The following is a 27,941-nucleotide window of genomic DNA, read 5'->3' on the forward strand; positions in this document are numbered from 1 at the left end:
ATTTGGTAATAAACTAAATGTAGCCATATAATTATCAATTTTAACAAAGAAAATATCATCAATCTGAACATACCCATAATTCAGTTGATGAGGTAAAAAGTTTAAGTCCAAATAAGCAACTTTTTTGTTTGGTTTTTTAAAGCCACAAGCCGCTTTTACATTGTAAGCCAACGGCTTAGTTAGGCCCCGTTCGATCTCTCAGTTGAGAGAAAAAATTTCAACGTACCTAAAAACGAGAAAGCTCATTAGCACATGATTTATTAAGTATGAATTATTATAGAAATTAAAAAAGAATTTATTTGAATTTTTTTAAACAACTTTTATATAGAAACATTTTGTTAAAAACACATCATTTTAAAGTTTAGAAAACATGCTAACGGGAAACAAGAGAGTTGAATTTTGGAGTTGAGAAAAACAATCGGGCGTTAAAGAAGTTATTTTAGTTATGTGAGGTAGATGTATGACTCCATCATAACACTTAAAACTTATGATTTTAATTTCACCGGCTTATAACAAATCATGTACGAGTAAGTCAGCTAGCATAAAAGCCAAACTGAATAAGCCTTAAGCCTTTATTGGGACCCTAAATCAAATGCTACCCCCATGGTAAAGGGGATTGAAGAGGGGATAAACCCAATTACTAGCTTTGATGGTATTATTTACCCGGGTCCTTTTAGAAAACTTATTTGAAGATTGAACCGTGATAAAAACTAATCGTAGAAATAAAGCCTTTTACTCAACACCACTAATGTTTACGCTTTTGTTAATGAAGACCTCAGCGCCAAGTAGTGTGGCGCTGAGCTATGATGATTTGGCACATTCTGGCTACATCGGATGGAATCTCAGCACCAATATTAATGACGTTGAGAAGTTATAGCTCAGCACCATCGGGGTTGGTGCGGAGTAAAAGGCTGATTTCTTTAATTAGTTTTTGCCATGGTTCAATCTTCAAATTAAGTTTTTTAAAATGGTCATTTTGTCAAATTTTGGGGTAAAATCTCCTGTGTGCCTATTGCCGAACGAAGCCACTTCTTCCTCTCAGTCGCCCCGCCGCCAATCGATCCCCTGGGCCCCGCTCCCTGACACCCCCACCCTCTGTGCAGTCTGCGCTCTCATCTCCCTACCGCTCCTGTCGCGCAAGCCAAGCCAGGTCGGGAAAGCTAAACCCTCCCCTCCCCCCTCCCTCTATCTCCGCCTCGGCCGCTCGCCGCCGCGTCGGCTCTGGAGCCGCCGCCGCCGCCGTCGCCATGAAGCCCTCGCCGCACTTCCCGGAGATCGGGAAGAAGCCCAAAGGTGCGCCCCCCTTTTCCCTCGCGGGTTACCACCCCCCCCCTCTTCTCGTCGATTTCACCCCCCCTCGCCCACGGATTCCGCTCCTGGATGCGGCTGAATAATGTCGGGCTCGCTCTTGTTGTGCAGATTTGATAGCCAAGGAGCACGGGTTCAACATCGCGGCGTACATCTCGTCGGGAGCGGTATGTGCTTCGCCCCCCCACCGATTCCCGAGATTCCATTTTTGTTGCTGTAGAACGCTTGTTATGGCTCCCCGGTCTAGGGTTTTGGGCGGGAGCAAAGGTTTTGGTGGGGCTCTAAATTGGTCGAATTCGCCGTGCTGAGTTTAGGCTCCCGAGCCCGATGTGTGGATTTTTCCCGAGCATTTTTGTTGCTCACTAGGGCACGTCGCTAGTGCTGGATGGATGGATATCTGGGCATTTGTATAGTTGAGGTCTTCTCATTTTCTTATCCGAAACCAGTTGGTTTTATTTCTTGTCCAGATGTGCTGCTTGTATTGCTCCTGAGTAGTGGGGGTGGTATAGGCGCATGGCGATTAGCCTTTTGGAGTCAGCTTGATCTGGTTCCTTTGCTTGCGGCAACAACACTATGAAATAATTCGTTTCGCCTGTAGTATCGTGGTCATGTAGCTTCCTGATATATGTGTAGTTGATTGAGGTGGCGTTGCCGTTTTGGGGAATCGACAAGGTCGGGACTGTTACATGGCACATCCTGCAAGAAGACAATGAACGAGTGCTGCTATTATGAGGAAAATTATGTGAAGTGAATAGGCCCAAGATATGCTTCACCTCATGGTGATAATGCAGCATATATTCCAGTATTCCACTAATTTTGTTTTTGGCGTTCGTTTTGATGTTTATGCTTTCTGGGGTGTTTACTTCCCGAATCCCGTGGCTGTTCTTTTGTTGAGTTGACTTGTACCTCCTCTATCTTGAACATGGAGTACTGTTTCTAAGTGTACAAATCTTCTAGTTGTCTATAATTGATTAAGTGTGTTTGCTGTTCACCACTAGGATGTTATTGCTGCCGCCCTAAGAAAACATGTTGAGGAAGAAGCTCGAGATCTGAGTGGCGAGGCTTTTCTGAGATTTATGGAACAGCTCTATGAACAGATATGTAGTCTCTTGCAAAGCAACGATGTTGCTGAAAATTTACTTGCTCTTCGTGCTATTGATGCTTTGATCGATATGCCTTTCGGAGAAGGTGCTTCAAAGGTTTCTAAGTTCGCAAATTTCTTGCGAACTGTTTTTGAAGTCAAGCGTGATCCTGAAGTTCTAGTTCCAGCAAGCGCAGTGCTTGGCCATTTAGCAAAAGCTGGCGGTGCAATGACTGCAGATGAGGTGGAGCGTCAGGTAAACTGTAACTATTTTTCATTTTTCTTGAGCATATTTTTATCACTATGCTAACAAGCACATCTTTTAGATTAAAACGGCTTTAGGATGGCTTGGTGGGGATCGAGTGGAGTATCGCCGCTTTGCTGCTGTCCTTATTCTCAAAGTAAGTTTAATCACCCAACTTTTGTATTTGCTACACACTTTAATCAAGCCTCCCATCATGAAAGCAGATAAATACCTCATTTCAATTGTCCTTTTTTTTTTGCACATTTCTATTTTTCTCACCTGGTGTGCTGTTGGTTGATATTTGGACCCCTATTTCTAAAACATTTGTTTATGCATATTGATTGGCATTTTTTTTGTCTACTAAACATGAATTATGTGTATATGAATCCTTTGTCCAACCTTATAGGGGAGAAAATAGCAACAGGGCCATCGGGTTCATCAGCCTTGTGTCCTTGTCCATGGTGCACTGTGGTTAATTTGTGGTAGTTTATAATGTGTTAATATCAGGGAAATCAGTGGCAATGAAGTCAGCTTAAGTTAGGGTTAAGGGCAAGCTTATATTGTTCTCAACTAAGCAGGAAAGCTGTCTAGACTTACGGGATCTTTTTTTATGTCTGTTAAACCTGGCAAATCTGCCGCTGAAACACTCCTGGTCTTATGTTTAGACTTTGTTGTATCGTGAATATTTTGAATCAAATATCTGATATGAGTTAGTTGGTTTATTGTGATGGTATTAGTTGAATGTCATGCAAATGTTACTCTGGTAAGGCACTGTACCATGTTTATATAAATATATACTTTATCTTATTGTAGGAGATGGCTGAAAATGCATCAACAGTTTTCAATGTTCATGTTCCTGAATTTGTTGATGCTATATGGGTAGCACTGAGAGATCCCAAACAGGCTGTTCGTGAGCGAGCAGTGGAAGCATTGCGTGCCTGTCTCCATGTTATTGAAAAACGTGAGACACGTTGGCGTGTGCAATGGTAAGCACAATTTTGTCTTCACCACATTTGAAATTTGAGTAACTCTATGATCTGTCTGATAGTTAAGATGATTGTTTGAATAATTTCTCTATACTCCCTGAAAGGGGGAGCTGGTGTGCAGGCTCCACTGATTTTCTGTGGATGGATCTTGTAGAAAATAGTTTGTAATTTTTATTATTTTTTAAGAAAATAATTTCACCTATATATATATATACTATAAGTGGATATATCTAGTTCATACGATTTTATTTAGTTTCAGATTTCAAAGTAATTATTTGTTATCTTCAAATTATAATATATGACATGTATAATGTATTTATATGAAAGCTTGTGCAATGGATGGTTCATTACGCTAGCTTGTTTTGATATGTTTACAGATGGTCAAAATAATTATTTATATCTTTACGGATGGTCATTATGTATGTTTCAGTTTCATGACATAAAATTCACATGTAATTTGGGGTGATTATTAGTGCTATGTGCGACACTAGTAAATGAGCATGCTCTCAATTAGCAAACTGTGCAAATTTGGGGACCTAGTTGAAGCTTGAACTAAAGTTTGGGTACCAATAGTTAGACTTGCTCATTGGATGATTCTCAATATGGTTGGTGAATGCATAGATGCTACTCTTCCAGCAAAAAGCATATGGTGTTTGACTTCTTTCAAGTCAAACTTTTGAAACTTTACTTTCACTTAATTTAAGATACTTCAATACTTGGTTTGAAAACATAAAAGATGGTATGTGTAGATTTGCCTTGGAAAGTACTTTCATGATATTATAAACTTATTAGAGTTCATGCTTAGTATAGCAATAAAAAGTTAGGTTCAAATTTACATCTCAAAGACTGTAAAAAAAAATTTAAACATCATATGATTGGAGGGAATATGTTGTGGTGAAAGTCTCACCTTGAAGACTAAAAAAAGTCAAACATGATATATATTTGACCAGAGGGAGTATGTCACTCTTTCTACAGAGTAATTCATCTTATGTAATGTGTTATGACGATTGTGAACTGCCATTGATATACATGTTTGTCCATGTAGCTTTCCGTTTTTGCTGGAAGGACTGACATGATTCATTAACAGAAATACGTTAGCAGTGTGCTACTATAGTTGTTGCTGTGGTGGGTGAAGTACAGTCCACATTAAGCCACGGTTCCTTTGATTGGAATATTTTCTTTTTCTGTTTGGAAAATGCCTCACATGCTAAGAATTCTATTCCAATTGCTTACAAAACTAATGGCACCCTTATTAGCTTCTTACATCCATTTCCATCTTTGTTCATGTTAACTACTACTATCTCTGTAGATTTTTATAGGGTGTATTTTATTTGAAAAAAAGTTTTCCAGATCAAAATTTAACCATTGATTTCGCATAAAATATATTCTAACTATCTACAAAACCAACATTTTTTTCAAAGTAGATTGAAATATAAGTCTATTAGTGTATGTTCATACACTAAATGTATTTGTATTTGACTAATTGCTGGTCAATTTTTTAGAAAGTTTGACCTTTTCTATCGAAATACGCCTTACAAAAATGAATGGAGTGAGTAACGTTAAAAACTAATCACTTAAGTCTGCTAGTCTGACTCCCTGAATTCACTTTCCAAGAGCGTTGTTGACAATTCAAACTTTTTTGACTCAAATTATATGGGGCCTGCTCTACTTAAAGGGGAATTATAGAATCCTGTTCTGTCCCTAAAGGTTATTAACATTTTTCTGCCATCAGCAACCTATGTAGCTACTTATGCTAGATCATGAGTAATAATGTATAAAGTGCCTCTGTGGTTGGATATCACTTAGCCTTACCATTTTGCATGTCTTCTCATTTTATGATTATGTTAGGTATTACCGCATGTGTGAAGCAGCACAGGTTGGTCTTGGAAAAAATGCCTCTGTTCATAGCATTCATGGCTCGCTATTGGCTGTTGGAGAATTATTGAGGTAATACTGTTTAGTTGGTAGGGATTTATTTATTTAATTTTCCCAACATAATCATAGTTTTTGTTGCAAGATTTTTCTTGGATTTGGTTGTTGTATCGCATTATACTTTATTTGTCTAATTTTTTATTTAAGAACATTGATATAGCAAAACAACTTAAAACGATGCCAACTTATGTAATTCTGTTGTTGCATGAAAACTATTGCAGGAATACTGGGGAGTTTATGATGTCTAGGTACAGAGAAGTGGCTGATATAGTCCTCAATTACCTAAGACACCGGGATCAGCTTGTTCGTCGTAGTATAACTTCGCTTCTTCCTCGAATTGCTCACTTCCTGCGTGACAGATTTGTGACCAACTACTTAAAGGTTTTCTAACCACCATTAGTCCTTGAACTGAAATATTTCATCTACTCTTCTTCACATTTCCTTTTCTTGTGTATATCTTACTCTTTACACTTTGCCCTGAAGTCATTACCAAAAGACAGACATATTAAAATGGTACCATAATGCTATTCTTATTCTCAGATTTGCATGGATCATATCTTGTTTGTTTTACGTACACCGGATGAGCGTGCTAGTGGCTTTGTTGCTCTTGGAGAGATGGCTGGCGCTCTTGGTGCTGAACTTGTGCCCTATTTGCCTTTAATTACCTCACACTTGCATGATGCGGTATGCCTCAGAACCCCTAGTTTACTCTAGTGTTTACTTGAATTTTGCCCTGCTTTCTTTGTGCATGACTGCTTGTTTTTATGCAGATTGCTCCTCGTAGGGGACGCCCATCTCTTGAGGCAATTTCTTGTGTGGGAAGTTTCGCAAAAGCTATGGGTCCTGCAATGGAACCTCATATACGTGGTGGACTACTAGATGCGATGTTTTCTGCTGGTCTTTCTGATAAACTTGTAGAGGCACTTGAGTCTATAAGTACCAGGTATTATTTCCTTGATTGAGCCATCCATATTATTCTGTCTTGGCCATAATTTCACATTTCCATTTCCTACAGCATCCCATCTCTACTGCCAACAATACAGGAACGATTGTTGGATTGTATATCTCAAGCACTGCCAAAGTCATCCGTGAGGCCTGGTGCTGCTGTTGGCCGAGGAAGCAGATCAAGCAGTTTGCAGCAGTTTGTGGATTCTGGTGGTCCAGTTCTTGTGCAGCTTGCATTGGGGACTCTAGCAAATTTCAACTTTAAGGTTTGAAATACTCAGCGAAGTTGTGCATTGCTACTGTCTTTGAGATGTCACAATATGAATTGGTTTCAGGGTCATGAGCTTCTGGAATTTGCTAGAGAGAGTGTCATCCTTTATCTGGAAGATGAGGATTGCAGTACCCGTAAAGCTGCTGCAACATGCTGCTGCAAACTAGTTGCGCATTCCCTTTCAGCTTCGTCTAGCTCACAGTTTAGCTCAAACCGGCCAAATCGTATGGGAGGAGCTAAGCGTCGCCGCCTTGTAGAAGAGGTCTGTCTCAGATTTCTTAGTGTGTTATTGTTTCTTTGCCATGTATTCAAAACATGCTTACTACTGGACATGCTTGTTATAAAGTATATAATTTTTTTGGGAGATTGCATAGCTGAACTACTGAAGCGAACTGTTTAAAATGAGAAATTATGAACTGCAATTTTATGGGAATATTTCAAATGCTGTGTCTGGAAATATGATTTCAGTAACCAATGCAAACATGTGTTGCAAACTAGTGGGACAGGTCGGCAGTTCAAATCCTAATCCTAACTGTTTGTTATAATTGATACTTCTATTATACTTGACTCTTCACATAGTTCATGATTGGATCTAATCCATCTAGGGTGCAACATTGCTACATACAAACAGGACATGCAAAAGAGGAGCTAGTTATTTGCTAAGAGACATGAGTCCATTGCAATGCCACTCATCTTCAATCCGTCAATCTTTATAGTAGAGAAATATTTTACGGGCTGGGACTTGAATCTGTGTAATTATGCACTTCTATGTTTCTATGTTGTAAGCACGGTCAATGATGGTCTGTTTTCATAATTTAATCACGTTTTGTTGCTTATGTCTATATGCATTCTTAAATTCCTCTGCAGATTGTGGAGAAACTTCTTATGGCTGCAGTTGCTGATGCTGATGTTGGTGTTAGAAGTTCTGTATTCAAGGCTCTATATCGGAATCCATCTTTTGATGATTTTTTGGCCCAAGCTGACATCATGACTTCAATTTTTGTTGCCTTAAATGATGAGGTATACCATATTACTCCCTCCGTCCCAAAATATAAGGCACCCACATGTTTAGGAAAATCAACATTTGTAATTTTTGAGTTTTGACTAATAATTAAACTAACAGTATGTTTAGTAAGCACGGGTGTGTTATCATTAGATTCGTTTTTGAAGTACTTCCATGTGATGTTAATTTCGTAGTTGTTGATATTACGAAAGGCTAACACACTTATATTTGTATATTTTGGGATGGAGGGAGTACACGATTATCATATAGTGTGGGCCACTTACATTGTACATGGTTCTATCAGCCATTTGGTTTACCTCTTATCTTTTCTTTATGGATCTTTGAAACAGGGTGAAAGTACTGTTATTGTTTTTTTTATTATAGATTGTGAGGGTCCCTTTTTGTATTTCACCATTCAGTAACATTTGAACATTGAACTGGACCCAGTGCTCTAAAAAGTCGGCGATAGGTGCCACCTAGGTGCCTATATTACATATATATCTGCATGACATTTATGTGTGCATTTGTGCATATTCATGTCGATTTATTACAGTACATCCTTTGTACTCCAGTATTTATGAATGGGTTCCTTTTGTGCAAGTATGCAACAGAGGTGGGATCATCTTGTGCCGCTTTGGTGAATATTGAATGACATCATGTATCTTGTGACTATTATGTGCCTTTTTAGTAGTGTATCCAAGTTTGGTATCTTCTACGTTTTAGCAAGAACATCATATTCTTTTTATTTGGCAACCTTAACATCTTTTACATAGTTTAAATCTCGAAATGTAATTGTCCATGTATTTGCTGATAATTTTATTTCTACCCTTTGGCTTAGGAGTACCATGTCAGAGAATTGGCAATATCAGTTGCAGGTAGATTGTCTGAAAAAAATCCTGCTTATGTACTGCCTGCCCTTCGCCGTTATCTTATACAGTTGCTCACATATCTTGACCAAAGGTTTGCTGCCACAAAATTTTTGCCTCATATAATTATGTTGCTTTGGCATCTTCTGAAAATCTTTACTATTCATACAGTATGGATAGCAAGTGTAGAGAGGAAAGTGCTAGATTGTTGGGTTGCTTAATTAGGAGTTGTGCACGACTCATTCTTCCTTATATTGCTCCAATTCACAAGGTTAGTAATAAACAAAACCAGTGTTATTCATTCTTGAGATATTCTTACCTTCTAGAGTTCTAGTCTAATTTCATTTTCTTCCAGGCACTAGTGGCTAGGTTACGTGAAGGAACAGGACCGAATGCTAATAATGCGCTTGCAGCAGGAGTGCTTGCTACTGTTGGAGAGTTGGCCAAAGTGGTACGTTCTGTTCTCGAGCGTGCAATCTTTTATATTTTGTTCAGTTATCTTGCTTGAACACTGAAGTTAGCTCTTCATGGTAGGGTGGTTTTGCAATGAGGCAATATCTTCCTGAGCTAATGCCTCTAGTTGTGGATGCTCTTTTGGATGGAGGTGCTGTTAGTAAAAGGGAAGTGGCAGTAGCAACCCTTGGACAAGTTATCCAAAGCACAGGGTATACTTCTGATCCTTCATGCATCCATGCTAATTTATATGTTTTGTGCTAAATTCCTGTCATGTTTGCAATTCTTAATTGCATGAGTTCTGCTCTCAAATTCTGTCTGGTCATCTTTTGAAATTTGTTACCGCTTTGACTTTCTCATAAGTGGCAGCATATCTAGTGTCTGTAAAACACTTAAGGTTTGGTTGTTAAATTATTATGGCTTTAGTAAGTCTTGCATGACTCTGAATAATAGTTATTATCCAAAACATCACTATTTTTCTTTGTGCGAAACTTTGGATATTTGCCAATCTAAAGATTGACATTCCAAAAAATGCCACCGGACAAATCTAATTAGTGCACAGTGAATGCACATTTCAAATGGCCTGCAATATATATACACCACAAGTGTTGAGTGTTTTCTAATGAAAAGATAATGCTATCATGTAGTCAAACCCATTGCATACATACAAGTAATATCATATCAATAAACAATTACATATACATTGCAAATAATGTATTAGTTTAACAAAACATCCTGCAAATAATATACACATACTACAGTAGATTTAAATTCTCGATAGAGAAGGTAATGCCATTCTAAAAACGAGGTAATCATCTGTTTGCCATTTTCACCATTTTTTAATTGATGTGCCTCTGGTCCAAATGAATGATACTTAGGCCCCTCCATTCGTTCCTTTGTTCCTCCCTTAGGAGGTCATTGTGTCCCCATTCCCCCTCTTCTGTCTAAATGTGTCAGTCTGAATCCTCAAACTGTGAGCACTCAATGTCATAGTGGGGTGAGTTGGGATGGATGGGCTGTGTTATTTTTTGTCATACTAGCTTATTGCTTGTGTGTTGCTATAAATATCAAATAAATATAGTAATGTAAACTTAAAAGGTAAAAGTATTCTCAAATCCAAAAACTATGTACGAGATGTCTAGATCACATAAAATCAATTAGCAACCTAAATTTGTAGAATACACATACCATACGGAGGGAGTACTTCCCTTCCTTTCTTCTGGGCAAATATGGATGTGGACTCCTGATAACATCTAAGATAGCTGCATTTTATTTTTAAACCTATATACTTTTGTTCATATATATATTAGTAATCGTTTCCATTCAATATTAAATGTATTATGGCAGCTTGGGCGTCACTAATGTTTTCTGAATTATTTTTCATGGATGTTCCACCAGCTATGTTATCTCTCCTTATAATGAGTATCCTCCATTGCTTGGTTTACTCTTGAAATTGCTGAATGGCGAATTGGAATGGTCTACTAGACTGGAAGTGCTGAAGGTATTTATTCATTCGATAAATTCCATCAATACCTCTCTACCAGCTTAAACTACCACAAAACCCTGCTGTTTATAATCAATTTTTGAGAACACTACCTCTTTGTAGTACAAAGCATGAAACTCACGAAATCACACTTTCTTTCTTTGAAACATTTGACGAAACTACTCCCTTTGGATAGAAAGAGCCTGATGCTAGGCCCACTCATTGAAACCACACTTAATTATTATGGAACATCTGATGCTAGCTAAGGAGCTTGACAGGACGGTCCCTCTTGTCAGTGTCACATGTAGTCTGTTTCAGCGGAAATGACCTATTTGTATGACTAATGTCATGTGTTGGTCTGGTCTGTCAGGCTCATCTAATTAGATGAGAATGCAGTTTTGTGAAAACGCTTGAAAACATTAAGTATGGATTTCTGCAGTTGTTCGTTAAAAAATGTGTCATGTTAGCACAGTTTTGTGAAAATTACTCTTTCTATCTGGTTCATGCTTACTGGCTTTCTCAAAATTAATACTACACCCTTGATCTGAGCAGTGAGGAAATATGTTTTTCCTAGGTTTTAGGTATTATGGGTGCATTGGACCCGCACGCACATAAGCGTAATCAACATAAGCTACCTGGTCAACATAGGGAGGTCTTGCGGCCAACGATGGAAACAGCACAACATATTGTTTCCATGGAAGAACTGCCAACTGATTTCTGGCCATCCTTTTCAGCATCTGAGGACTATTATTCAACAGTATGTTCTGTCTTGCTTTGTGAGGCGTAATAAAAGTTTGTACATTAGTCTCTGTGATATTAATCTTCTATTGCAGGTTGCAATTAGTTCTCTCATGCGGATTCTTCATGATCCTTCCCTTTCAAGTTATCATCAGATGGTGGTTGGCTCTCTTATATTTATTTTTAAGGTAATATTTCTATTTTTATTAGCGTTTTTCAACAAGATTTTGTTTTTTTCCACTGTAATAATTATTTTCTTCTTCTCTATGATACACTTATAGTCGATGGGACTTGGCTGTGTTCCATATTTACCAAAGGTGAGTGCCTCTCAACTTGCTTTATTGTACTGTAAATTCTACAAATTTTCTAGCAGACCCATTTTGTTTCACATGGTGCATAGATGCATCATGTTCCATATTTACCAAAGGTGTTCAATTCTGCTCTTGTTTGACCATGGCCCACTTGGTCTTTAGCTGATGCCGTTCCAAAGCTCACAGCATTTGATTTTATAGTACTCCCTCTGTTTCATATTATATCGCTTTGACTTTTTTCCTAGTAAATTTTTTTAAGTTTGACTAAGTTATAGAAAAATATAGTAACATTTTTAACACAAAATTTTATATTATCAAAATATATTAGAAGTTGGTTTTAATTAAACTAATTTAGTGTTGTAAATGTTTGCTAAATATTTCTATAAACTTGGTCAAACTTAAATAAATTTGACTAAGAAAAAAAGTCGAAGTGACTTATAATATGAAATGGACGGAGTATATCATTTGTTAGACAAGCAGGCATAGCATTGAGAGCCTGCTGCTTCTGAAAACATGACTGATTTTGCCAATTACCAGTACACTGCAGTATTAAAGTTTCTGAGTTGCGTCCTGTCAAACTAATTCATGATGTTATGCGGGTTAGAGGTTATAAAGAATGGAGGAGTGTAAATTTAACCACTGGATACTGTTTTTTATGAGAAAATGTCTTCAAAATGTTAGCCATATTTTCTGCTTCCTCTGATGGTAGTTGCCAAGTTGTGAACTGAGGCAATATAATTATTATGGTTTTGGATGCAAGACAATTTGTCATTGTGGGAAAAGGCCCAGTTGTTCTGAAATGCTTTACCCTTTCTTCTGAAGGTTCTCCCTGAGCTATTCCGTGCTGTTCGCATGTGTGAGGATGGTGGTTTGAAAGAGTTCATTACCTGGAAGCTTGGGACATTGGTATCTATTGTTCGACAGGTAAGATGGTCCTTTCAGTGTTGCGCTTTTGCTTATTGTAGTTATTGGAAGATTCTTAATTTCTTTCTATTGCTGTTGATATCTCATATATTGCATATTTCATCAAGCTTATTTATTTTACAGCACATTCGGAAATATTTACAAGAAATACTCTCTCTTGTGTCTGAATTGTGGACTTCCTCATTCAGCTTACCTGCACCAAATCGGACTGTCCAAGGTCCACAAGCTTCTCCGGTAATAATACATTGGGCTTTACTTGTCATGTGCTCTTGTTAATATTCTCTGTTGTCTGTATAATGCTACCACAGCTAAAGTTCTCCTAACTTCGATGAGGCATATGGTAGGCCAATATATTTTTGTCATGTCATCAGTTAGGAAGTTAGCAAAACAAAGAGCAATCTCTGCAAACTAATAGAGTACAATAGGAAACTTATGCTCCAATTCTTATGAGATGCTTGTGCATGGGAATTAGAATTGACATTTTTTCCCCATCTATATATACTGTTGTTTTCTTAATTACCATCTTGTGTCTCCAGGTTCTTCACCTTGTTGAACAACTATGCTTGGCACTGAATGACGAATTCAGAATGTATATACTTCACATATTGCCAAGTTGTATTCAAGTCCTGGGTGATGCTGAACGCTGCAATGACTATTACTATGTTCCTGACATATTGCACACCCTAGAGGTGTTTGGAGGTCCGTCTCCAGTTCTGTTTCTTCTTATGTCCACAACAAATCATTGGTCAGTTTTAACTTGTTATGATGAATTTCTCCTTTTAGGAAATTTGGATGAGCACATGCACTTGGTTGCTCCAGTACTTGTTCGGTTATTTAAAGTGGAGCTAGTTGATATCAGACGCCGTGCCATTGTCACTTTGACTAAACTCATACCTACGGTGCAGGTTGGTTATTGTTCAATTTTAGTTTGACTATTATAGTTTTTACCTAATACACAGAAACTTCTGTGCCTTTCTTCTGTACATCATGTGTTCTCAACATATCTTGTCCAGGTTGGTACTCATGTTTCGGTTTTGGTGCATCATCTAAAGCTAGTTTTGGATGGGTAAGACTTCTGGTGACAAGTAACATTCTATTTCTTGTGTATTATGGTTGTATCAAGAAAACATTGAGGGATTATGAACCACTATTTCTTGTTTTCAGACCATGTTTATGAGTATAATGCTTATCATCTGTTTGTCAACTTTTGTACTTTTTAGTTGTGCATCACCAGATTGTTAATTTGTCTTTCTGTGGCTAGAAACAATGATGATCTACGGAAAGATGCAGCAGAGGCGCTTTGTTGTCTTGCACATGCTCTTGGAGAAGATTTTACAATATTCGTGTCATCAATACACAAGCTTCTTGTGAAGCACCATATGCGGGTACTTGTTTAGTTTGGACAAAATCTGCTTAGCCCCCTGAAGTATCAGGGTTTGTCTACTTAACCCCATGAACCTTGAAAAACAGTTCAAATAAATCACTAGAGTAGTTTTTAATTGGTTTTGCTATGTAGATGATAACGTGGCAGCTGGTTATTGCTTGCATGGCCGACATGTTAGCCCATTTTACGTAAACCAACCCAACCACTCCCTTTCCCTGATAGGTGAACCCGGGAACTACTCATTAGTTGTGATGTGCTTCAATGCCAGGCTGTCTTGTTGAAATACATTTAACCAAATCCATTGCCATCTCACTGTCCTCATCATTATTCATGCGACCAAAAGTCCAAAACCACTCTAGGGAATTATTTGAACTGATTTTTGTACTTCAGGGTTTAAGTAGACTAACCCCAAACTTTAGGCGGTTAAATAGACTTTTTTACTTTTAGTATTTTGCACATAGCATTTTGAATGGCTTGGTCTAATTTCTAATTACTGCTATCTTTTACAGTACAGAAAATGGGATGAGATTGAAAATCGATTACTAAGGCGAGAGCCACTCATCTCTGAGAACTTATCAGTACAAAAGTACACACAATGCCCGCCTGAAGTCATTAGTGACCCTCTTGATGATTTTGGTGGTGTTCCTTCTGAGGAGGCTGATGAAACACAGCGGCAACCAAGAAGTCATCAAGTAAGATGCTTTGTTGTTTGGAAAACATTGGGACATTGGGACACTATGTATTCTCTGTGCCATTGTGCAATTTACTAAAGTTCTTTTTTTGTTAAGTGTAGTAGTGTGTTACGATTTTTTTTTTTTTGGTAAAACTGCTTTCGGACATTTGGCATTTGGCAAAAAGCATGATGTTTTTGCATTCTGAAAATATGAAACAACTGTGAGACATGACAATCGGATGACATTTTATTTAACCTTAATTTTATTTGCCAAAAAAACCTATAAGAATCCTTGTTTGCATAGCAACTTAAAAAGATAAGCATAGTGCAGCATAGCACAACCACCACAAACCAAGCCTAATTGTTATTCACTGTTCAGCTTGGTTTTAGGGCTCCAGGCTCGTCTTAGTTCATAAAACCTTCTGACTTTGTTGAAGTCTTCAACTATGCTTTACCTGTGAAGATCTTTGATCTTTTTGGGAATTTCAATCTTACCCAGCTGCTCTGCATAGCTTATTAGTTCTGAACCTGCAGTAAGTGTATTTGTTTAGCTGAGCTGCTCCCTGTATCAGTTAATTATGTTTTGAAAAATGAACATCCAAGAAGTAGCGGGTGAGTTATTGTGAAGTGTACTGTTGGTCGTTTTGCCTAGTTTGCATCATATTCGATAACTGTTACTCTTAAGTTCCTGTGCGCCCCTTGTCCACACCTAAAATAAACTACGTATTTAATAGGAGGGGATATCCTCTAATATTTTCTTTCATGTATTAATACCCTGCATTTTCGTTTACTTGTAATATTAAAAGTTGGTTTGTTCTTTTTTAACATTAAGGATTTTGACTTCTACAGGTCAATGATGTTCGACTGAGAAGTGCCGGTGAGGCTTCTCAAAGGAGCACTAGAGAAGATTGGGCTGAATGGATGAGGCACTTCAGTATTGCGCTTCTCAAAGAATCACCATCTCCTGCTTTACGCACTTGCGCAAGACTAGCACAACTTCAGGTGAGATAGTTCTTACCAAACGCTCGAGGAAGCTTAGGGTAATACTTTCGCATCCATTGATTCTCCTGTATAAGCTCTCATCCACTATACTGCCTTTGCCAAAGGCAAATAAACCACCTCGGACGTCAGGGTGTCCTGTAGCATTTCATATTGTTTTGTTGCCACGGCATATAGGCCTAAAATGCTGTCCCTGATCAAGCACAGCAGTGCCACTGAGAATGGATTCATCTGTGTTCACTTTAAAAAGACCAGCTGCTGGTGGGGTCACAACTCACTGCTTGCTTTCCTGATGCAAATTTTTCAGCCTTCTGTTGGTCGTGAGTTGTTTGCTGCGGGCTTTGCAAGTTGCTGGGCCCAAATGAATGAAACATCCCAGGAGCAACTTGTGAGAAGTCTCAAGACTGCATTCTCATCTCAGAACATACCTCCAGAAATTCTTGCCACACTGCTGAACTTGGTAAATTACTAAATTTACCATTAGATTTTTTAATCATTTTTACACTTTGTCATCTTGCTTCTAATCGGTCCTTTGCGTAAGTAGGCAGAGTTTATGGAACATGATGAGAAGCCGCTTCCAATTGATACAAGACTGCTCGGTGCACTTGCTGAAAAGGTTAGTTTTACTTTATGCATCTTCGGCAAATTTTCGTGTTCCCATGTAATCTCTGTTTCTGTTGAAACCTTTGAACTTTTTTCAGTGTCGAGCATTTGCAAAAGCACTGCATTATAAAGAAATGGAGTTTGAAGCTGTATGTTCCAAGAAGATGGGTGCAAATCCTGTTACAGTTGTTGAATCTCTTATTCATATTAACAACCAATTACACCAGCATGAGGTTGGTTTCTATGTCATACAAAGCTAAGAAGAGTTATGTGTCGTGGCTTGTTAATCCTCTTGTTATTTATGCAGGCAGCTATTGGGATATTGACTTACTCACAACAACATTTAGAAGTTCAATTGAAGGAGTCCTGGTACAGTTGCCACGAACCTATGATCCCCTGCTTTATATTTTGTTGGATTAAACACATTCTTTTTACATTTTGTAAAACTATCAAACACTTTTGAAAAATTTAACTGTAATGATATATGTAAATTTTGTGGAAACATGGATCACTCTAGACTTCATCTAAGATCTTGCTTCAATGCTTGCTCTAATTTTGTGCAATCAGGTACGAAAAATTGCACCGTTGGGATGAGGCCCTGAAGGCATACAAAGCAAAGTCATCTCAAGCATCTGGGCCATTACAAAACTTGGATGCTACATTAGGTAGGAATTTTTTTTCTGTTTTGTTTCTTGTGTTGCATTCCCTTCCATTCTAAAATAGTCGGCACTTTCCCAATTCCTCTTATCAACCTTCCTCACTTTCACTACTGTCATTTTGTGCTTTTATTATGGAGGGCGTTTATCATATTCTATAAAAATATGATTGCCTGTACACAGACTGTTCAAAGTGTCAAGTAAACAGAAATGGCAGATTTTTGTTCTCTCTTACTACTCCCTCCGTCCCATAATATAAGGGATTTTGAGTTTTTGTTTGCACTGTTTGACCACTCGTCTTATTCAAAAATTTTTGGAATTATTATTTATTTTTTTTGTGACTTACTTTATTATCCAAATTACTTTAAGCACAACTTGTCGTTTTTTATATTTGTACAATTTTTTTGAATAAGACGAGTGGTCAAACAGTGCAAACAAAAACTCAAAATCCCTTATATTATGGGACGGAGGGAGTTGTCATTTTCGGCTTTCTTTTTGCATATGCAGTGAAAGTAGCTAAATGAGATGCATTCTTCTGTCAGGTCGAATGAGGTGTCTAGCAGCCTTGGCCCGTTGGGAAGATTTAAGTGCATTATGCAGGGAGCAATGGACTGGCTCAGAACCATCTGCCCGACTAGAAATGGCTCCGATGGTTGTGGATATATCTTGTTATCAATTTACTGTGTATCTTTAACTTGTAGTTCTGCTAATTTAAGTTCTAATTTCCTTTTCTTTTTTTTTTCTAGGCTGCCAATGCTGCTTGGCATATGGGTGAGTGGGACCACATGGCTGAATATGTTTCTCGTCTGGATGATGGGGATGAAAACAAGCTCCGGATATTGGGTAACACAACAGCTAGTGGTGACGGAAGCAGCAATGGTGCTTTCTTTAGGGCTGTTCTTTCAGTTCGTTGCAAAAAGGTATGCTTGCATATTTGTTGATTTCTTTTTCCATTTCTTCTTGAAAATTTGGTCATGCTTTTGGTTACTTGGCATTTGTTTTGCAGTATGAAGAAGCTCGTGTATATGTTGAGAGAGCTCGGCGGTGTTTGGCTACAGAACTTGCAGCATTGGTATAACATTATAGTCAAATATATTCTTTACATAATCTCCATTATTCGAATTTTCATATTATGGAGACATTTGTTTTTGTTCATGTTTAGGGATTTGCCATTGGTTTTTGGGTATTGTGGGGTGGGGCCCTAAATACTAGTAGCTCTTACTGTCATAGGCAGTGGGCCGAGTTGTCCAGGCCCTAGGGGTAGGGATCTGTTCTAGAAGGAAATTTCGGTGATCTTTTCTGAGACCTGGAATAAATATTTGGAAAACAGACATAATAGTATTCACGGGTCAGGTTCTGGTTGAGAATGCTGTAGAATGGACATTGAATTGTTAGCTGATAGGATGTAAAGGCTAAAAAGATGAACTTCTGATTTTTAACAGACTGTATAGATCGTTTCGATGGTTGGATGAATCATACAACCACTGATCAAGGGGATAAATGGTGACAAAGTAAATTTGAATGTGAAGCAATTAGGTGTAAACCTTGGAACTCAATATTTATAAGATAATATAACAGTTGAAATATCTCTCATGTGACTGGTTTGAATAAATTGGTTAAGTAATTTTCTTTAGTTCTTTTTTTACTTAGAAAGCAAAGGTGAATGTTTATAGTACTGATGACTAATATCCCCTCTTAGAGTTCAGTAATTGTAACAGAACATCCTTGTTTTCCCTTTCGTGATCCTATTCTTGTGACCAGGTACTTGAGAGTTATGAGCGTGCTTATAATAATATGGTGCGGGTTCAACAGCTTTCTGAGCTGGAAGAGGTATATCCTCATTTCGGTTACTTTCTAAAGAAACTTATTGTCTTGCTAACCAAATATATGACCTGGACTTCAGGTGATTGATTACTGCACTCTTCCAATGGAAAGTCCAATAGCTGACAGCCGGAGGGAACTTATCCGTAATATGTGGAATGAGCGTATTAAAGGAACAAAACGGAATGTTGAGGTCATATTATGCTTCTTTTAACTGCCTTGTGCCTTATACATATACTCCCTCCGTCCCAAAATATAACAACTTCTAGGCTTCAATATTTGTCCCAAAATACAACTTCTCCACCTACATTCTGTTCTCTTCTCAACCAATCACAACCTTCCACCATTCAAATTCCCTACCTACCTCCTCTTCTCAACCAATCACAACCTTCTTCTATTTAATTCCACCAACTTTCTTAATACTCATGTCTAACCCTCAAACTCCTTATATTTTGGGACGAAGGTAGTATAATCTTTTTCATATTGGCTATGCTGACTAAAAAAATTGCAGGTGTGGCAAGCCTTACTTGCTGTTAGAGAGTTGGTTCTCCCTCCTAATGAAGACAGAGACACCTGGATAAAATTTGCCAAACTTTGCTGGAAGAGTGGCCGCATTAGTCAGGCTAAATCTACCTTAGTCAAACTCTTACAGGTAGGCTTTAGTCATTGTTCATCAGTGTGGCTGTGCTACTCCCTCCTATAAAATAGTTAATTCCTGTGTCAAAATGCAGTTTGATCCAGAATCTTCCCCTGAATTGACGCTGTATCATGGACATCCTCAAGTAGTCCTGGCATACCTGAAGTACCAGTATGCTGTTGGAGATGAGCTTAAACGAAGGGACGCGTTTTGCAGGCTACAGGTGAGCTTGTTATTGTCCTTCGTCTTTGACCCCAAGTTGCAGAATTATTCTGCATTTAAGTGGTTTTTTATACTTCCTTTTTGGTTTTGTGGTATAGGATTTGTCTGTGCAGCTTGCTACCGCAACAAATAGTTATTCTGGAACATTAGCAAGCCAGGTTGCCACATCAAATGCTGGAGTACCACTTATTGCTCGCGTCTATTTGACACTTGCTAGCTGGAAGAGAGCATTATCACCTGGGTTAGACGATGATTCTATTCAAGGTCTGAATAACTTCAGTTTATTTCTCTCTTGAGGGGTGGGTGGGCAAGATTGCCTACCAAAGTATTGAGACTTGAAAAAATAGTTATTTTACTTTTTGTCTGCCTGCCCGTTTTGATGTAAATATACTTTTTTTCTTTATCCAGAAATATTGGTCTCTTACAAAAATGCCACACTTAATGCCAAGGACTGGGGCAAGGCATGGCACTTATGGGCCTTGTTCAACACTGAAGTCATGTCCCGCTATACTTTGCGTGGTCGACCAGATATTGCAGGAAAATATGTTGTTGCAGCAGTAACTGGGTATTTCTACTCTATTGCTTGCGCATCCACGACAAAAGGTGTTGATGATAGCTTACAGGTAAATCTTTTTCCCCTTTTCCCCCCATAAGGCTGATTCTGAGCAAGAGCTTTTTCGAATGAAAAATTCTCATCCTTGAGCATCTTTATAGTTACTATTCTTCATGAACATTGTTAAAATTGATGGAAACTTAAATGATGACACTTGTTCGTTTGTGACCATAGTACTACTCCCTCGGTCCTAAAATATAGCTACTTCTAGCGTTCAAAATCTGTTCCCGAAATATAGCTACTCCACCTCCCTCATCTCAACCAATCGCAAACATCTCTCATTTAATTTCTCCACCTACTTCCTCATATCGAACCAATCACAACCACCCCTCATTTAATTTCACCTCTCCTTAGTCTCCGTGAAAAACTCCAGGGGTAGCTATATTTTGGGATGGAGGGAGTATATTTTATAAAGTTTGTGAATGGAGATTAATGTTGTTTATAGCCATGAACTTCTAGAAAAAGCTTGCATCTACTGAGACTTAGCCTAAACTATCACTGGTCAACAACTCTTTTAACTAAAATAATTTCTACTGTGGTTTGTTGATAGTCTAGGAGATAATTCTTCCTCTCTTTTTTTTCAAAAGAGCATAGCAGGAGCTCTGCCCATTTCACTTAGAAGAGAGGAGAAACAAAAAAATACAAGATAGAATCGATCATGTTACATGCCTCGATAGAAGCAAATGACAACTAAAAAGACCAACATAAAGAGAGAAAGGGATAAAACTCTCTCAATGGTTCAGCGTGTTGCCGTTTGATCTGGAAGCTATGCATTGGATGCTGGAGCTAATTGTTGCATACTCTCTTGAACCGAGAACGAATGCTGCTTATTTAATTTTTGGCAAAATTGGTTATATAGCATCGAAAGTTCACGTTTTTGGTTTTATAGCACCGAAAGATACCGGTTCACTTTAATAGCACCCAAAGTTCACCCCGTTCCCATTTTTAACACTTCCGTCAATTTTCCGTCCGTCTTGATCGTAATTGACCCAGCCACGCACACGATATGACGTTTCTACCCCTCATTGACATGCATTCTACTTGTACTTGTGAGGGGTAGAAACGTCATATCGTGTGTGTGGCTGGATCAAGACGGACGGAAAATTGACGGAAGTGTTAAAAATGGGAACGGGGTGAACTTTGGGTGCTATAAAACCAAAAGCGTGAACTTTCGATGCTATATAACCAATTTTGCCTTAATTTTTTTTACTGATGGCAGAACTACAGTGGTGTGAATGCAGAAAAAAATAATTCTATATGATGTCTTGTTGCAGAATAATTTTGATAGATGGATTTTACAGTGTTCTAAAAGGCAGCGACCTAAATAGCGTTTGCCATTTTGCCTATTCAGATAGCTGTCTAACCTGAAAAGTCAGAGATGACTAGATGGATTGCAGGATGCCGAGTAGCTCGTGCCTTATAAAACACTGGAATTTTGACTGATGGAGATTATTTCTGTGCAACTGCTTTTGTAGGATATCCTTCGTCTCTTGACTCTTTGGTTTAATCATGGGGCTACCTCAGAGGTTCAAATGGCACTGCAGAAAGGCTTTTCACTTGTCAATATAGAAATGTGGTTGGTTGTCCTTCCCCAGATAATTGCAAGGATCCATTCAAATAATAAAATAGTGAGAGAACTGATACAGTCATTGCTGGTTCGAATTGGAAAGGATCATCCACAGGTTTGCATTTTTTCTTGACATAGGTTCTGGCTAATGACTGGGAGTCTGAGAGGCTCCACTTGAATATCTGTTCTGACTTCTGAGTGCAATTTACTACACCCTCTCTTCTCGAGTAGACGACATTTTAGAAAACTTGCAGTCAAACCTTGAAATCTTGAGTCGCTAATGTATGAAAAGAATATTAAGATTTAATATATGCAAACGACATTAGTAGATTCGCTATGACAAATACTTCTGTGCAGTTTATATTTCATAATAATTTTATGAATATATAATTAGAAAAACAATAATCAGACATGTGCATCGAGACTTCCAATGTCCTAAAAGACAAATAAAAATGAACAGAGGTATTATATATTATGCTGTCCTACAGCAACAGTACCAAACTTGCTGTTCTTGGTTTAACGATAGGACATGTCATCTATTAAAAGGAATAACCTAGAGAAAATATTAAAAATTGAAGGAACTGAATTTATAGCACAGGTCTGCAGGAGGCTTGATGAAATATTTTAAAAACAATGAGGAAATATTTGTCTATTTTCTCACTTGTTTGTCTTCTTTCAATGTTTTACTTATGTCCTGTTTTCCTCCTTTCTCCAGAATTGAATTTGCTTAGCCTTCTAGTAGTTATATGCATTTCAAATAGTTGTGTATATCCTAATGCTGCTGAAACCTGCAATACCAGTTAAAACAAGTATGACTGGTGACCACCTGATAGGAACCCATTAGAAAGTTTACCTACATTAGTCTTGACAGTTATTTTACATGACCTAACTATTGTTTTGGTTACTTTGCTATCTTAATCAGGCATTGATGTATCCTCTGTTGGTTGCTTGCAAATCAATAAGCATATTAAGACAACGAGCGGCGCAAGAGGTCGTCGATAAGATCCGCCAACATAGTGGAGGTCTTGTTGATCAGGTTAGCATCAGCACCTATGGGGTCTGTAAAAAATATTCATTTCACTCCTGATATTTCTGTGAATGTTCGTTGTTCCAGGCACAGCTTGTTTCAAAGGAACTGATACGAGTTGCCATTCTGTGGCATGAGATGTGGCATGAGGCTCTTGAGGAAGCTAGCAGGATGTATTTTGGTGAGCACAATATTGAGGGAATGCTTGCAGTGCTTGAACCATTGCATGCAATGCTCGAGAGGGGTCCTGAGACAATAAAAGAAAATACTTTCATTCAGGTGGCGACATCTTCAAAACTTAGTGCCCTATGCCTTAAATACTTTACTGTGACACCAATCCAGTTCTTCCTGGAATTTGGGTTGTTTTTCATATTACTTTCAGTTTGTCTTAAGAAATAGGTCACCTTTTGTACCTTAATGTCTTTGGTAAATAAGTTTATCCTGTGAAGTGTTGGATAATAACTTATATCATCATAAACTTTCCAGGCTTATGGTCATGAATTACTGGAAGCCCACGAATGCTGTTTAAAATATCGGGCTACAGGAGAGGATGCTGAGTTAACTAAGGTACATCAGACTGTTAGTGCAAGATAAGTTATGTTGGTTCCTTCATGGATATTGGTTGAAGTTAACATTTTTATTGTTTTTTAGGCATGGGATTTGTATTACCATGTTTTCAGAAGAATAGACAAACAGCTTCCAAGTCTTACAACTTTGGATTTGCACGTAAGCTTCTTATATTATTATTGTTTGGCTGGCAGTTTCTTTTCATTTTCTATCCCTTGTTGACTTTTCAATGTTTCTTTCAGTCTGTGTCACCCGAGCTTCTTGAGTGTCGAAAGTTGGAGCTTGCTGTACCAGGAACTTATTCTGCAGGTTATTTGACTAGGAATTGTTTCTATATGTTGTTCTTTAGTTCTTATCGAATTCATACTGCTTTCTTTTCTGCATTATTTAGTTTCCATAATCGAAAATTTGGTTTATCAACATTTTGGGAATAAATGGTTTACATTTGCTATCTGCGTCAACATTTTAACTATTTGTACTAGCCTTCATATTGTTTTTTGATATGTTATTACTGGAACCATGTGAAATAAATCTGTGAAACTTGAGGCCTATGAAGTCAACAAGACAATTTAATCTGATTTCAAAATTATTTAAGTTATGATTGGGCCATCGATAGTAAAAAAGATAGTTTGATTTTTCAGTGCTATTAGCCTTTGTAGTCATATTTTCCTTTTGTTATAAGGACATATTTTGAAATAAAAAAAATGGATCTTTGCTTCCAGATGCACCACTTGTGACAATTGAGTATTTTGTTCCTCAATTGATTGTTATAACATCTAAACAAAGACCAAGAAAACTGACAATTCATGGAAGTGATGGCAACGATTATGCATTCTTGCTGAAAGGCCATGAAGATTTACGGCAGGATGAGCGTGTAATGCAGGTTTGTATATATATGACAATCTTTTCTTGATCTGATTCTGTGAGTTCTTTTGATCACCATAGAACCTGGAATGATGAGCATATTTTTGTATTCTGTACCCATCAATTGCTTTGAACTCCATTCTCCTATGTGGAGGGGGCAGCTCTTTCGTTTTTCAGTACCCTTGTGCTGCTTTACCATATGAATAGTAATGTTTACGAATCGTCATTTTCTTTATCTTCGATTATACACAATTAAGGAAGACTAGTAATCAGGACTTGATCAATCTAGGATCTTGCAAGCCTATGTAGAACTACACTGCTATGAACCCACTTAGTGGATGAAACTTATCATTTGAACATAAAATAACACTTGACATTCAACTCTAGAAACATCCTATGATTATAATTGTAAGTGCCAATAGTACTTACCTACCCTAGATTAGCTGGAACCTGTCTTACTTCTGTGAATATTTTAATTTTATACCTAAATATTTTCCTATTCATTTTAGCTTTTTGGCCTGGTGAATACTCTGCTGGAGAACTCTAGGAAAACTTCAGAGAAAGATCTGTCAATCCAAAGATATGCTGTCATACCTTTGTCTCCTAACAGTGGTTTAATTGGATGGGTTCCAAATTGTGACACACTTCATGCCCTGATCCGTGAATATAGAGATGCCAGGAAGGTTTGTCTGATGCAACCACTTCTTTTCTTCTGTAAGAAGAGGGAAACACTTTTATTTTTCATTGATCATTTAGCGTTTCCTTTTCTTTTCAGATTTTCTTAAATCAGGAGCACCGATGTATGTTGAGTTTTGCACCTGATTATGACCACTTACCCCTCATCGCCAAAGTAGAAGTATTTCAGCATGCCCTAGAAAACAGTGAAGGAAATGACCTTGCAAAGGTACTGTGCTGTTTTTGTCATGCCAAATTGGTGCTTTCTGAGACAATGTTTAACATTAATCTACCTGAACAAACTTGTGTCAGGTTCTCTGGCTTAAAAGCCGAACCTCTGAAGTATGGCTTGAGCGGCGCACAAATTATACAAGAAGTCTGGCTGTTATGAGCATGGTATGATTTACTGTCATGTTCTGTTTTTGTTTTTGAATTAAATGTTCTTTTCCATGTTAAGATGCTTCAATGGTGATTTTCTAGGTTGGCTATTTGCTTGGTTTAGGAGATCGGCATCCAAGTAATCTTATGTTAGATCGTTATAGGTACATCTACAAAACTTCTCTTCCTGTTCATCATTGGGCAATTGTTTTCATTGTGTCTTCTTTTTTTGTTGCTTCAGTGGAAAAATATTACATATTGACTTTGGCGATTGCTTTGAGGCTTCAATGAATCGTGAAAAGTTTCCCGAAAAGGTAAGGAGGTGTTCTGGACATTATCTCTCTCCAATTAATAATTTATTCTGTAGCTCGATGATGTATCATTTTATGGTCTTCCTTTGACATCAAATTATTTTTCATGTGAGGTTGTCATTATCTCGTACGCATTGATCCATAAGAGTATGGCATTTTCATTATTGTATGCTATTGTTGTTTATATATTATTTGCAATGTCTGGTACAGGTTCCATTTCGCTTGACTAGAATGCTTGTGAAAGCCATGGAAGTTAGTGGTATTGAGGGTACCTTCAGAACCACTTGCGAAAATGTGATGCAAGTACTTCGAACAAACAAGGATAGCGTTATGGCTATGATGGAGGTAAGAACGTTGTGTTTTATATTGCACATTGCATCTTAATACTCAGTTGAACTCGTGAATATTTTTATGTTCCATGCACTTCTGCAATAATCTGTACGCTTGTGAAGTTGTAATTTTTGCATAGGATGTAGCTCTTAAACTTAGTTTGCTAACAAGTATAGTTTCTTATCCATGTATACTCTGGACTGAGACACCTGGTGTTTCGAAAAACCGAACCAGTGTTACATCCTAATGTACTTATAGGGATGTTCGTTTTTTATTCAGTTTATGAAAACTGTTTGCTTTGTTCTATTTTGTTTAGTAATATCCAAATACGGATGTTAATAAATTATTTTACGAAAAATGTGATTCATGGGGTAGTGTAAGGCTAGGGCCATAAGGGGACTCTTTGATCTGAAACTTGAGAATGCTGGTTGTAAGAACAAGTCTGAACTGACCCATTTTGGATAAACGTTTCTAGAACCGTTGCCGAGAAACCTTTGTTTGCATCTGGTTCTGTCAGGCTTTCCAAACCCTTATCACATGAACTCTTCCTCAACAACTGCATTACTAAATGCAGTTTTATGCTTCATCTGCTGTACCTACCTCCTTACATATTTGGTGACATGTTATTATCAAACATTCATTAACTTGTATTATTTTTTCAGGCATTTGTGCATGACCCATTAATCAATTGGCGTCTGTTCAATTTCAATGAAGTCCCTCAAGTTACAAACTATGGAAATGCTCACAGTCACACAGTTGTCAATAGCGAAGAAGCTGCTAATCGGGAGCTCATGCAACCACCCCGGGGAGCTCGGGAGAGAGAACTGCTACAGGTCTGCCTTCTCTTTCTCAACCTTGACTGTTCAGCTAGTCATTATAGTATTAACGACGTACCGAAATATTAAGCGTTTTTTATGCTCATGCAGGCGGTCAATCAACTCGGTGATGCTAACGAGGTTTTGAATGAGCGTGCCGTAGCTGTGATGGCACGAATGAGTCATAAGCTCACAGGGCGCGATTTCTCTTCCGGATCATCGTTGTCGGGGGCGGGAAGCTCCACCCAACATGGTAATGAGCATCTGGCTTCAGGAGACACTCGAGAGGTGGAACCTGGTTTATCCGTTAAGGTTCAGGTTCAGAGGCTTATACTTCAAGCGACTTCGCATGAAAACTTGTGCCAAAACTACGTCGGGTATGGTTCCGCAATTTGTTTACCAGGCCCCATGTTTGTCGTACTGCCAGAAAAAAAAATAGTTGACCACTGATTTTGTCAAGTTACTCACAGTTTGCTTGTTTCTGCTATGTTCCACAGGTGGTGCCCGTTTTGGTGAGCCTTCCGTAAGCAGTGCCATGTACATATTGTAAATAACGTGTACATATAGATAGATATCTTGTAAAGAGTGTTGTATTTGGGCAGTGTACATGTACCAGAATTTCATTTGTTAATGAAAGCCGTCATTGGCATCTTCGTGTTATTGGAATTGCCAATTTTTTTGGTGGGTTGCATGAGGTCAAAGCTAAGCAAGAGTTCCACACTAATGGCCGCTCGGCAGACCTATGATTTTTATCGTGGGTGTGCCCACTACCCACACAATTCTAAAACCTAAACCAAAAATCTTAAGCGAAAAATACAATTAAGCCTTGATTTATAAAAAATAATATGCCTTGTTTTTTTAAAAACCCTAACTGATTTCTTTGATTTGTGTATTCTTTTTGGCTCAAAAGACCACATATTCGATGGCTACTCAACAAGGCAGTGTGCATACACAACCATCAAATCTTTCAGTTTAATTTTGTACAGGTCTCGGTATATATAGGTTTTAGGGTGTAGTGTTACCTTCTTAACTTCTCAGTCGAAGTGAAAGGAACTGTTGATTCGTTGAAGCCTCAGAGTATTAGTACTCGCTCCGTCTAAGAATATAAGAATTTTTAGAGTTGGATACAGTTATTAAGAAAGTAGGTAGAAGTGAGTAGTGGAGGGTTGTGATTGGTTGCGAGGAGAATATAGGTGGAGAACTAGTTATATTTTGGGACAAATTCTGACAGCTAGAAATTGTTATATTTTGAGA

General features: G+C 38.0%; 1 protein-coding gene across 1 annotated transcript; it reads left to right on the top strand.

The window, feature by feature from the left end:
• Positions 1–1,129: 1,129 nt before the first annotated feature.
• On the top strand, positions 1,130–27,347 carry LOC127774019 (serine/threonine-protein kinase TOR). The gene is made up of 58 exons (XM_052300289.1): positions 1,130–1,293; positions 1,420–1,475; positions 2,307–2,645; positions 2,716–2,790; positions 3,447–3,619; positions 5,468–5,566; positions 5,773–5,932; positions 6,092–6,235; positions 6,322–6,494; positions 6,567–6,762; positions 6,832–7,029; positions 7,635–7,787; positions 8,609–8,730; positions 8,808–8,907; positions 8,992–9,087; positions 9,171–9,301; positions 10,488–10,590; positions 11,147–11,329; positions 11,406–11,498; positions 11,592–11,627; positions 12,444–12,545; positions 12,669–12,779; positions 13,082–13,244; positions 13,329–13,450; positions 13,559–13,611; positions 13,807–13,930; positions 14,439–14,621; positions 15,452–15,604; positions 15,909–16,061; positions 16,146–16,217; positions 16,303–16,437; positions 16,512–16,573; positions 16,772–16,869; positions 17,403–17,512; positions 17,607–17,780; positions 17,867–17,932; positions 18,622–18,690; positions 18,764–18,874; positions 19,193–19,333; positions 19,413–19,541; positions 19,639–19,804; positions 19,949–20,163; positions 21,629–21,835; positions 22,643–22,756; positions 22,835–23,026; positions 23,234–23,314; positions 23,399–23,473; positions 23,557–23,623; positions 24,037–24,197; positions 24,688–24,861; positions 24,954–25,082; positions 25,166–25,249; positions 25,334–25,395; positions 25,473–25,545; positions 25,753–25,887; positions 26,535–26,705; positions 26,799–27,064; positions 27,185–27,347. Exons 1-58 carry the CDS (start codon positions 1,248–1,250, stop codon positions 27,201–27,203), a joined length of 7,398 nt encoding a protein of 2,465 aa, XP_052156249.1. The 5' UTR covers positions 1,130–1,247; the 3' UTR covers positions 27,204–27,347.
• The last annotated feature ends 594 nt before the right edge of the window (positions 27,348–27,941 follow it).

The sequence above is a fragment of the Oryza glaberrima genome, chromosome 5 (assembly GCF_000147395.1).
Source record: "Oryza glaberrima chromosome 5, OglaRS2, whole genome shotgun sequence".
NCBI classification, from domain to species: domain Eukaryota; kingdom Viridiplantae; phylum Streptophyta; class Magnoliopsida; order Poales; family Poaceae; genus Oryza; species Oryza glaberrima.